The 13,334-nt window shown below is 38.2% G+C and overlaps 2 protein-coding genes across 3 annotated transcripts in view; both read right to left on the minus strand.

Annotated features, from left to right (window-relative positions):
* Positions 1-355: 355 nt before the first annotated feature.
* On the minus strand, positions 356-10,106 carry misp3 (MISP family member 3). The gene is made up of 4 exons (XM_084129724.1): positions 9,826-10,106; positions 5,701-8,167; positions 2,025-2,104; positions 356-789 (listed from the first exon to the last, which is right to left on the minus strand). Exons 2-4 carry the CDS (start codon positions 8,153-8,155, stop codon positions 700-702), a joined length of 2,625 nt encoding a protein of 874 aa, XP_083985850.1. The 5' UTR covers positions 8,156-8,167; positions 9,826-10,106; the 3' UTR covers positions 356-699.
* A 680-nt stretch (positions 10,107-10,786) lies between these two features.
* Positions 10,787-13,334, minus strand: part of palm3 (paralemmin 3) — a 40,016-nt gene continuing 37,468 nt past the window's right edge. For both annotated transcript variants that reach the window (XM_084129725.1, XM_084129726.1), the window contains exon 8: positions 10,787-12,922. In XM_084129725.1, the coding sequence (XP_083985851.1) occupies positions 12,018-12,922 (905 nt within the window). In that variant the 3' untranslated portion in view covers positions 10,787-12,017. The remainder of the gene's footprint in view (positions 12,923-13,334) is intronic.

Raw genomic sequence — 13,334 nt, forward strand, 5'->3', positions numbered from 1 at the left:
TTGTTATATTGGAAATCAAAGCCATAGGTACGGTGTAAGCATAAAGCATTACATCCTGGTCATTGTGCCTATTGTGAAGTCAGTGATCTAGTTTCGGACTCCAAGAGCCAAACCCCCATATTAACGATGAGTCACATTCAGCACTTTGAGTTTCGGAAAATTATTCAACACATTCATTAAAAAAATTAAAAATCTGATCCACACTTTTTTTCTAAATTAGTTTTAATGTTTACATATGCACCAATAAAGCCATTTCCCAGTTAGTTTAATTTAACTTTTCTAATGAGTAATGAAATATCTATGCAATAATTTTTATTAAAATATATTTTTTATATAATCCAGTGTTTTGACTGTCTTGTTACTATGAGATGAACAGCTATGTTTATTGATTATAAATAACTGTAAAGCCGAGATTTACATCGAAAATGACAATTATTACACTGAAATCATTTGAGCTCTTGTGACGCCAATCAACAATCACCTAGTAACATGGATATCCAACTCACAGTGTCTTTTTGAGGCAAGTGATTCTCTTCATCCACCCATAATGGCACGTGGTACTGCTGTCCTTTAAAAGGTCAGGGAATATTATGGGGAAACTGATCATTTGTTCATATGCTTTATTTTTTATGCAGGCGCACTTGGTTGTCCGGGCTGTTCGTATTCTTTATGCCAGGATTCTGTAGTTGCCGTTCAGTCTCAGTTGTTGTCTTCCACATGGCCGTTCACCGTCCCTGACTCCCAGCGTTCAAGTAACGGGTTTCGCTGCCTTGGGATCTTTAGCGGTTTCTGCATTTATCAGAACATTAACGACAACATTAGTGAGTGCATTTGAATTTGAACACCTCTAGGCCACATGCAGAACCTGATTTCACCAAGTACAACACGTTCCTGGATTAACATCTTTGTTGATCCTTAAACAACAAGATCTGAGGGACAAGTTTACAGTTTATGTCAAGTTTAGGCTTACAACCTGTGGGTACATCACGTCATTTCCCTCTGATTTTAGGGATAACTTAGGACTGAATTTTAGGACAGGAAGGTTGTTCTAGGGGCAACAAAATATGTTGACCTAGGAGCGCATCTAACTTGGCAAAATCAGGACGTACAGCACGTACAGCATAAGAAGATTTGGTCAAAAATGAAAATTTTGTCATCATTGACCCTTGTGTTGTTTTAAACCCATCTTGACATTTTGCCTATTCATTCATTGTGCATATTCAAGTTTAAGAAATTAGATTTGAGAAGTGAATTTATTTCACTGAATAATCATTTTTAAATTTTATCTGCTCCCCAGACAGACATATATGACGTAATTTAAAAGCACAACTTTGGATTTTTTTTTGTTGTCTTTTCTGGAGCTTGACCGCCCCCTGGTCAGCATTCATTGTTCTATTGAAGAGAGCTTCAGAATTTTTAGCTGTGGGTGAATTATTCCTTTTTAAATTGTTAAAAATAATAAACACAGAAGCAGCACATGCTCATTTATCAAGGTAGGCACTCTTTCTCCAAGCAAATGAGAGCTGAGATGAGGTGAACTGATAAAAAAGCCTCTGTTTTCAGATGAAGGCAATGTAAACTTGGCAGCACCAATCAGTTTTGATTGTGTTTCTGTTACATTATACTTTCCTGGCTGCGGAGAATGATTCAGTGACAATAATGACAGTCAAGATCTGATCTTGATTATTAAGAATTCAGCATGAACTCTGCTCTCGCTGGCATCATCTAAAGCGCGATAAGCCACTTCATTAGCATCACATTTAGTGTCTGTGGTTGTGTTTGCACAGGGAGGGTTACTGAAACTTTGATACTCTCTGATTACCTATTGAAAGGTTGAAGAGCGTTGGTAGCCTGTTTATTGATCAAGTAACTCCCCAATTCGTGGTCTGAACCTCAACTTTTGGGTTACCAGCCCAAATCTTTAGCCACAACGTTACCAACACCAGTGATACATTTATTCCCGTAAAAGAGTGAAGAACACAAATTATGCCGCTTTTAAAAGATTCAAAGAAAAAATCCTCTACCTCTGACACCTGTTGTCTTGGTTCTTCATCAGCTTGGGGTGGAGGCCATGTTAGGTCCAGTTTTCCGGTGGATTGTCGCACTAGAGAAAGCAGGAGACAAATGTTTGAATGTACAACAAGTCATTACTGAACTGGATGTTCCTATCCACACATATTGGATGAGAAGACAAAGTAGCAGTGAAAGGTTTGGACACACCTACTCCTTAATTTGAACTTTAATCCAGATTTGGAATATTAATAACAAACTGAAGAATGGGAATTAGACAGTGGCCAAACAAGGGAAATGCTAAACAAATCATCTTGCATTTAAGATTCCTTCACCCTTTACCAGGTGTATCAACCTGGAGTGCTTTTTAAAACGGTTCTGAATGAGTTCTAATAAGGGAATTCATGTGTAGGCACACATTTTTCTATTTTTTTAATTAGCATATTATTTTATATTTCGCTACAAAACTTATTTCAAGCATTTAAATGTAAGCATTTAGATGAGACACATGAATCGAGTGTATCCAAATGGAATATTTAAAAATTTCACACTATGAAGGGCAAAAGATTAAAAGATCTGTAGCAGTGGTAATTAAGGTTTAATTAACATATTCCAATATATCCAATTGAGCAACAGTTCATACAAATTTACTTCTGTTGCATCACAATAAAAATGACATACAGTACTTGGTTTTGTTTGTAAAAAGTTATGACATCGGCAATATTGGTTTATAACTGTTAGCTGCTCTTACACAAATGCACCACATTTCCCACAGTTTCTGCAAAATTACCATATTTGCTTTTAAGTTTTTGATATTACTGTAGAGCTGTGGTAAATTGATATTAGCCACCATTAGCAGAGAAAGAATATGAAATGACATAGGGAGATTAGGAGTTCCCACATTTATTATGTTGTAAGTATTATGCTGTTACAGTGGCATTTTGGCATTGACAATGGCATTTTGGCATTATGTTATCATGCAAAACAATTCTGTAGAAGAAAGCTTTTCTGAGTAAAAAGAAGTAGGGGAAACGAGTTTTTGTCAGTTTATTTTTATAAAAATAAGGAGACACTAAAGAGAAAGTAGAAATGGACAAGAAAAACTTGAAATTTACTGGAAAAGAGATTTCACTTCCCTTTATATTAGTACTAAATGTGTCATTAATTGTCAGCATAAATGTATGGATCATTTGCCTTTTTAAGTCTAGCAGGCATTTCTGCAGACTTGCACAGTAGTAAAAGATAAACTCAAGTCACAATCGTAGTTTATGTACTGGACATGCAAACCTCACCTCACCTACACCTCAGGCATCACCTGTCAAGATCACAGTACTCTTATCCATACTTTGTTCATTTCAGCACATTTGACTGACTCAGAAATTTAAATATCCGGTAGTACTATACTAATATAGTTAGTACTATTGACATAACCCTACATTAGCATTTTGGCTGTTTGTTTGCTGGCTGCCATGGTGAGGCGCAAACTATCCCAACCTCCAGTCAAATTATAAAATGTCTATGTAACTAAAGTTTCTACACCACAGAAAAGCTTTACAAGTCTTACTGTTAACTAATAGTTCACAAGTGTCGAGTTTTATTGGTTTTGCTGCTATTAAGATTGTTCTGTATAGCTCAAACAGTAGAACATGGTGTTAGCAATGCCAAGGTCATGGATTCATTTCCCAAGCAATGCACAAACTGATAAAATGTTTATCTTGAATGCAATGTAAATCGCTCTGAATAGAGTTGTCTGCCAAATATATGGCCTGGCCTTCAAAAAGAATAGTTTTTTAAAGATTTATGTATATATATATATATATATATATATATATATATATATACACATTTAAATATATATATATATATATATATATATATATATATAAACAACAAGCAATGTTTGCAAGCTTTTGGTCCAATCATGGCCTACACAGTAGTCAATTTCAAACTTATGGAAAAATGTATTAATTTTTCGCATATTTGGCACACCCATACACCTATTTGGTATAATAATAATATCCGTTCGGGAGGTATACCATTTTTCTCTAGAGACTGGATGCAGAAGGGCATTTATACATTGAACGATATTGCTGGTCCTAAACGCTTGTTAAGCTTTCAAGAACTGTGTGAGAGGTATGGACCAGAACCCTCTTCTTTGTTTTGATATCTGCGCCTAAGGTCGGCCATGAAGGCCTATGGGGTGCCCTGGGGGGAAACACTTCCTATACATCCGATCATTGCTTGGTTTGAATCGTCCTCTTCTAGTCACTTTACTTCATGGATGTACGGGAAGGCCTTAGAGGCTTCAGCAAATCGCCTAGCTATAAAGCGTGCATGGGAAAGAGATTGTGAACAACAGGAGGATGTCACCGACTGGGGAAGAGTATGGCAGAACATTTTTACTTCATCTAGGAATCCTAATCACCAACTGATTCATTATAACTTCTGTCACAGAACTTATTGGACCCCACTCAAAAGACATTGTATTGACTCCTCCTTCAGTCCTTTTTGTGATAAATGTCCTGACCAACAACTTGGTTCCTTTTTCCATATGATGTGGGAATGTGAAAAGGTTAAACACTTTTGGACTGAGGTATGTGGTATCTTACTATCTTATCGAAAATCATTGATTATCCGATTCCAGTGACACCCTCGGTATTATTACTGAATGATGACTCTCAGTTTGACTTCTCTAAGCTGCAAAAAATTGTCTACCTGGCCGGTTCAACGTCTGCAAAAAAACTCATAGCTCAACACTGGCTCCCACCACATACCTTGGATATATTCAAGTGGTTGTTACAACTTCGGGACATTATAATGTTAGAAATATCCACAGCTCGGGTGAACTTGGCTCAAATCTCAACACTAAAAATATTGACAACAGCTGCTGATAAGTTCTCCAAGTATATTGCGCAAAGCAATGTTCAGGACTCAGTTTGAACACTTCAACACTTTATCCCATTTCTTTATTTTTAATTCTTATTTTTTATTGTTTTTTATAAATGTTTTTATCATTCCTGTGACTGTTTTTCTGTAGATTTATCTGTCCATTTTGTACCCCATTATAAAGAGACCACGGGGTGGGGTGGGAGGGATTGGTAGATGTGTTGTTGTTTGTTGTGTTTCTTTTTGCCATGTTTATTGTCAAAAATTGAAAATCAAAAAAAAAAAAAAAAATTATATATATATATATATATATATATATATATATATTAGTAGAACGTGGTGTTAGCAATGCCAAGGTCATGGGTTCATTTTTATTTATATTTATATACTCTGCATATACATCCTCTCTATATCCTTTCCTGAGTGCATGTAGAGCATGGTGCTATCAAGGCAAAGACCAGGTTCAATTTACACCAAATGCATGAACTGATTAAATGTATATTTTCAATACATAATTTGCTATTTTGCTTTGATTTATAATGACAAATGTGTAAATGTGCGTGTATGGCCTACAAATGAGTTTTATAGGATTTGTTACATTGGTCATGTGTCCTTTGCATTATCTGCTCCAGTAGCTCAAAGTAGTAGTAGTGTTAGCAATGCAGACTTCATTAATTATCAGGAATGCATAAACTATTCATATTGTATGGTGAATGAATGCTACACAAGTTTTTTTTTAATGTTAAGTTTTGACTCCTTTCAACTGCTCTGTGAGTTTTCACATGCTGCTTTACAATGACTCACCTGATGTAGTGGGGGTGAATATCTCTGATTGGCGGCCTGTTGGAGTCAAATTTGTCTGTGGAGGTGGGGAACTAAGAATCTCTTTGTTAGAGGATCCCATTCCATCTTTCACTCCACTTCCTGTCCTCAAATCAATTCTTGTTCCCCTTCCTTCTTCCAGATCCATGGCTGCTCCTCCATAAAGACTGTTTCTCTGTCTCTGTAGTTCTTTTTCCCTTTCTTTTGCCTCCTTAATGTCCAGCTCCACCTGAGGCTGCAGAGTCATAGAGGAGCGGAGCTTGAAGAACGGGTTCTCCTTTACCGTACTTGAGTCTTCAGCCACTTCAACATTTGGTCTTTGTCTTGCATTAACAGGCTCTGCAGAAGTAGCCCTCACACCCACTGGATTCATCACTTTTACAGATCCTCCATCTGTCCATGAGGCTGTCTTATAACCCCCGTTTGGTCCTCCCACAGTTGTAGGAATAGGGTTGGCCTCTATTATTATTATCTGGCCCGTGAATCCCTCAGCTAGACCAGGTCCTCGAGCTGCAGGCGGGTTGCCGTTGGTGCCTCCATACTTGGCCATGGCTGGTGGGGTGGGAGAATTTTGAGAGAATTGCATTAGGCGTTGTCTAACAGCAGAATCAACTTCCAGTATTCCAGAAGCGGACTCTACGTAAGAGTTTGGGGGAGATCTTCTGCTTAAGTCTGCCACTGATTCCTTCTGCTCTTGGAATGACTCAAAGAGCAGCTTTTTTTCTTGAAGCTGTACCTCTGTTCCCTTGTCATAGAAGCCAGGTAGTCTGCCCAGTTCAACCAGAACCTTCTCCCTCTCTGTCTCTACGCTGATTTCCTTCTGCATCTTCTTTCCAGCAAACTGCCGGTCCTTGTCGAGGCTTGGGTTGGATCTTATCTGGAGGTCCTGAGATAGAATGGGTCTCCTCAATGGAATTTCCACAAACTCATTATTCCTGTTAGTTGTGTCGCACAGTCCTCGAGAACGCCGCAGACTCTGCTCTCTCTTCATAGTCAAACGGATCTCCCTCTCAATGGGAGTTTCGTTAGGTGGAGATTCAAAGGGCTGAGGAGCCTCAGTGTTAACAAGGCCCTCCGAGACATCTGTTGTGCTGTTGGGGGAGAAATCTGCTGATACACCGCTATCGCTCTGGCTGTCATCAAAATGATCCACCTGCATTCTGTTGACTTTCCCGTCTCCCAGATGAGGCTTTGTGTTTGACTGGGACTCCGCTCTCTGTCCTTTGTTTTCCCGTTCTTGTCTTTGATCTTTAACCTCCCCAAGCTGCTTTCCTCTGGTCCCACCTGTTTCTGTGAAACGCACTATTTGCTTTCGCTCTTCACCTGTTTCTCTACCCTCTCTCTCCTCCCTTTGACTGTCCCTTCTCCCGTGTGTCATTATCAATGGCTCTTTTACTTCCGTAGAGATAGAGGCAGAGTTACCTTGCTCTGGATTGGCTGGCTCGCCTGCAACTGCTTCTAGGGGCGGAGCAGCACCACACACCTGTTGTAACTCATTCTCATTTATATCACTTAGGTTGTTTACCTCAAGCTCCCCCTGCTGGACATTCTCTGCTTTAACCCCAGATTCAGTTATGGATGCACTTTGGATGCTCGATGAAGGTTCGGTTTCTGTGAGATTACTTTTTGACGATCTTTTGGAATACGTCAGGTTTGGTGGTTCATCACAACGACTGTCCCGTCTCACCCACTGCTCTCTGGTGCTCGGGAAGTCCAAAGGTTTACAGTCTATATTTAGCTCTTCACTGTTTTCTGATTGGAACACAATTGAGTCAGAGTCACCATGTGACTCAAGCTCATGTCCCTCTTCTTCTTTGGTCACCTTTGGCATTTGTGGCGAGTCAGTGCTTTTGTCTGCCTGTGTCATGCTAACAGGTTCTTCACCCTCAGTGTCTTGCACAGATGTCTGAACATCTTCACTGTTTTCAGGGGTTTCCTTCACTTCATCAGTGTCTTGCACAGATGTCTGAACATCTTCACTGGTTTCAGGGTTTTCCTTCACTTCATCCTGAATCTCTGTGGCTTGACACTCATTTCTCTCTGGTTGGATATCTTCTTCCAGTCCTGGCACTGGTGGACACTGGTCATCATCAGAGTCATTTTCATCTGTACTGCACAAGTCTTCCCTTGTTGGCTCAATGGCTCCATCAGCTGGTGAGGAGGTGGGATGATCGTGAGGTTGAGGCTGGAAACTGCTGTCAGGTGTTTCTGTTCTTTCTAACTCACTTATAGCTTCTGTGTCCTTGTTCATCTCTTGCAGGTCTGTGGCTGTGTCTTTCTTTTTCGTCGTAGGATCTTCTATTATTGCCGTTTCCATGTCTTGAGTTAAGTGGGCTTTTTCTGCTATTTCTGCTATGTCTGCTATTTCTATTTCTTCACTACTGCATTCATCCAGGGATTCAGATTTCTGAGTGCAAGTCACAGAGTCTGTTTCCATTTTGCTCTAGATCTGTATGAAATAAATGGAAAAATGTGTTTATTCAATCACAGAATGACAAGCCAGAGACGGGCTTCCTTTAGTTGATTGTGTTGGTAATCAACAAAGTTTGTCTCTTTCTTCCCAGGCTTCCCTTACTGCTTTTCTCACCTTATTTTTTATTGCATAAAGGTGAGACCCCTGAAGTCTTTTCCTTTATACGGGTAACACTTATAGTTTTTTTTTTTGTTGTTGGTGTTGCTGACTTAGGAAACAATAATCATCTTATGTTTCAATCCCAGTAACCCAGGAGAGCTCATAATAAATGGAGTTATAGTGCGACTGCATTACCCTTTTCACTTGCTTTTGTGTTCTTGCTTCACAAATCTTTGACCTCTGTCAGTCTTAAATAAAATTCATTAGGTCATTTATTCTTTAACGCCCATGCCTCAGAGTCAGATTAGTGTCCTTCCCTAAGTTCACTTAAGCACTTAAGGTCACCTTGATATAGGCCATCTGAAACAATTACTTGCAATATTTATTTTAAGTTTTCATGTTATTTTTTTTTCTTCTTTGTACTAGTCTGTACACTAAGCATTTATTTTTGTAACCATTGTCTTATTTTGCTATAGTGTCATTGTCCTGCATATTGATCCATACAGATATTTCCATATTAGCACATGCGACTGAGAATGATTAACAATATTATTAAAATTGGAAGAACATTAAACAGCGTGCAAGGTCGAGGGTGGACATTTTCCACCTTCACAGTCAATGACATTTCTCTCTATTCTTTAGAAAGTTAAAATTTAACCAGGTCTTTTGAGAATCATGTTTACTTAAATGCAAAATCCGATCTCCATGCAAGTCAGGTAATAATTTTTTGTTGAAAACAAGTGGATCATTCACAATATAATATTTGGACTCTGTATTGCATTGTCTCCTGGAAACAAACACAAGGATTTGAAGGTGTGTCATAGCATAATGCTAATTATATAAGGAGCAGATTAATACCATTTAATCAGATTATACTGTGGACACGAGTAACAAAACAACATGGAAAATCTGATTCAGGAATAATACAATAATGGTGAGGTGTTCTTAGTGTCCTTATGAATTAAAACACATATAATACTTAATAAAGGTCATGATTGAATTTCAATCTAGTGAAAATATAAATATTAGAATACAAAACCTGGTAGCACACATCTATTTTTAGCTATACTGAAAACTACTGTTAACATCCACAAATCTCAAGAAACTATAGTACACTGTAAAAAATTTCTAACCCTCCCAAATCAAAAATTTCAAGTGGCCGATAACATCTAAATTTTTCAATTGGCCCAAGTGAAATTCTTGTTGCAATAGTCTGTTAACATTGGCTCAATGAGAAATAATACGTCACACTAATTGAAAAATTTAGATGTTATCGGTCACTTGAAATTTTTGACTTGGGGATGTAATTTTTTTTTACAGTGTATGAATAGCTGTCATTAAACGTGGATAAGTCTGCTTCAGTAATTCTAGGTAAAACAAGTGATGTGAATATTCAATTAATTAATCCCAAATTGAAATTCCTGACATTGTCATGCAACACACATAAAGTATACAAATCAGTTAAAGGGCTATTTGGATTACACGACCCATTCTTACACATAAAAACATAAGATGAAAAAGGAAAACAGGCCTACCAGCTGATGAGATGAAATAAAAGATGAAAGAAGGTCAGCTGAAAGACAAAAAACTGAAGTGAGCTTTGTGAAATCTGCCCCTCTCACCTTCTTACTCTCTTCTCCTTCCCTTTCTTTCCCTGGTTTCCTTCTCTCTTTTACTCTCTCTCCCTCTCTCTCTCTCTCTGTACCTCCACCCCCTGCTTAGTAATCAAGGTTAAAATCTGTGCAGTTCTTTTCTCTCCTACTTCCACAGTACACTAAAGCTGCCGAGTAAACCACAGGCCTTGCATCACTAATCCAAACAGCTCTCAAAGCTCTCACGAGTTTGAACAGTGAAAGCATGGGATCTCTTTCTATTCTCTTTCAAACTTCTAGGTTCACCCACAATACTGCAAGATCTAAATGTAGCTGTAATATTTTACAATAAGGTTCAGTTTGTTAGCATTAGGTATCATGAAGTAACAATTATAACAATCATTTATTAATAAAAAATGTTACATATACAAATACATTTTAATTTCAATCTGCATAAATTAACATTAGTTAATGTATTATGCAAGGACACGGATTAAAAATGAACGATAGAATATTAAAGCATAAATTACCTTTTAATTAAACCTTTTAATTAATTTTAAATGCTTGTTCATTGTTAGTTTATGATACTGAACGCATTAACTCATGTTGATGAATTGAAAACTTATTGTAAAGTGTAGCATTATAAATTAAAAAGTTAAATATAAATATGAAAAAGGTTCAAGCTATTGAATATTTAAAGACTGTGACAGAATACACTATTCTTTTTCATGTTTAATGATGAAAGGATTATTGCCAATGTTTTTTTAAAGGCATTACTATTTGATTCTCTTTTATACATAACTTACAAAATAATACTGTTTTATCTTTACATTGACAGTAGCTATATTATACCTCATTATATGCCTCCTCAACTATTTTTGTATGAAGAAAAAACAGCCTTAGATTAAATTTCATAATTGTATTTATTCTTCCAATGTAAACTTTCTATACAAAATCCTCACCGCTTCTTATTCAGCTCTTTGTATATACTATACATACAGGCACTCAGTTAAGGCACTGAGAATTTGCATCAAACTTTCCATGCTGAAAAAAATGTTCCTGAATCCAACTGAAAGCTTTGAATAATATTGATTAAAAAAGACAGTTCACCTTAAACAGACTGCTAAAGCGATTTATGCCATATACTATACACTGTTCAGAAATAGTACTGTTCACAGGGTCACATTAAAGAGATAGTTCACTCAACAACAAAAAAAGTTAAATCTGTCATCGTTTATTCACTCTCATGTTGTTTTAAACCTGTATGCATTTCTTCTGCAAGACAAAAATATCTTCTTTTTTTGTAATAGAAAGTTGTTTAGGATTCCATTGCCTATCACTGTACAGACAAAACAGTTGAAACACACTTCAAAATATATTTTGTCTTGCAAAAGAAAAACTCGAGCAGTTTTGGAACAACATAAAATGATTTTCAGTGCAGGATAAACTATCTGTTTAATGTCTAAAAACACTTAATAAAAGCAGAAACTCCATTCACATCAGCAATAAAGATGTTACAGCATGTATAAAATCACAGGTAACCATTCTGTCTCTTTGTTTTGATTAATAATCAAGGCACACAAATTGTTTATGATAGATTATGCAACAACTATCGAAAGTAGAGAAGTGTTAATTACCGCTGTGGGTTGATTCCCACGGCACTGATAAAAACAAAATATTTTTATGTGGTAGTGTTAAAACCGTCAAGGCCTCTGTGGGTCGGCAGCCAACGCTCTAGAGTCGCCAGACATAAAAACAGGATCATAATCACTAATCAGACACCAGAGGCTGGGAATGCAACCAATGGTGGCGCATTAACAACAACAACAACATGCACACTGAAGCCTATTCCAGTCCTTTCCTGCAAGCCAATGCACTTTACAAAGCTTCTTTTTACACTGATAGGAATTATGGGCATCCAATAAGGAAAGGGCAATGCCAGTCTTTACGTTTTACGGCTCCGTTTTGAATATATTCTTCAGTATATAATAAACACTTTGTGCTTTGATGCCACAAGTGAACAGCTGAAGATCAAAATATGAACGTCTTAAAATACAAATTGTATATTCAGAGTAACAGTCAAGATGGAAAAGAAAGAAAAATAAAAAAAAGTCAGTCAAACGTCAACAGACCGTTCACATGACTGAACAACACTGGCAGTTTTTCCGCTTTGGTGCTCCTGCGTCCTCTGCTGGATTGGTGGCGCTGGCATCCAGCTGGGCCGCTGCTTTGGAGATCAGCAGAGGTTCTTGTTCGGCACGCTGCTTCTCTCTGTTGGACTCGTCCAGCGGAACCTCCTGAAATTGGCTGAGCGAGATGCGCGAGGCGGGCACGGACTCCTCGTCTTTTGGGGTTTGTGATTCTGTTGCGTTTGTTTCGACTTTGGGTCTGATTGTTGGAGAAGGTTCTGTTGTGGAATACATTGGAATGAGGGAAGCCTCTATAGGGCTATCTACTGTCACATTCTGGGGTTGTGTTTCAGTGGAGTCTGGGAGATGTTGCTCTATTTGCCCTTCGTCTACCACTACCACATCCACATCCACATCCTCAGCAGGAGTATCTTCAGTCACTTCGACCTGCTTCAGATCAACAGACGCTTCCGGATCATACTCTGTCTCTTCTTCAGCACGCGTTGCTTCTGTGCTTCCAGATGAGTCTTCATTTTTAGCATCCGTAGTAGGTTCTTGAGCCATGCTGTCATCTTCCTCTGGGATTTCCTCTCCTTCGTCTGTAATGATGACTCTTTCTGCTCGGATAATTGCTCCACCATCATCGTCCTCATCAACTCCATGTCCGGGCTCCGCCTCCTTGAAGCCAAGGAAGGTCATGGTTATTCCTCCAGCACCTGTTCCTTCAGCAGGGTGGCTGGCGAAGCCGTTAGCAGAAGCGGGTTCGTCCTGTCCTGGAGTATTGTGTGATGTTTCTCCTTCCACATTTCCGTTTATAATAGCTGAAGTTGTTATGGTGTCATTTTCTGTCTTTGCATCAGTGAGCGGTTCTGCTTCCTCCACGTCGTGGTTCTCAGCATGCACGGAATTATCTGCAACAAAAACCAACAGTATGAATATAAAATAATAGGTTTTGACATTTATACATGTTAACAATAGTGAAATTGTCAATGGCAATGCTTTGATTCTATAATTTATAGCACATTAAAGCAACACTATGGAACTTTTCCTCTTCGGTCGCCCTACAGGTTGGAAGCGGAATTGTCCATTACCGCTGTCGTAAATAATTTCGCCGCCCGCAGCCTACCGTCGCACGCACGCTCGCTGTTTATCCAGCACCGGCTTTGGAATGAACGATGTCCAGTGACATGGTAGAGTATGTTGCATGATTTCATGAAAGCATGATGTATTGCGACATCAGAAATTAAGAAAAACTAAATAATGACTATTGTAACGCTTGACGTAAAGCAAGTCAAATTTGTAGTTTTCTTATGTCTCATTCGA

The sequence above is a fragment of the Abramis brama genome (genome assembly GCF_963993115.1).
Source record: "Abramis brama genome assembly, chromosome: 11".
Lineage (NCBI taxonomy): Eukaryota > Metazoa > Chordata > Actinopteri > Cypriniformes > Leuciscidae > Abramis > Abramis brama.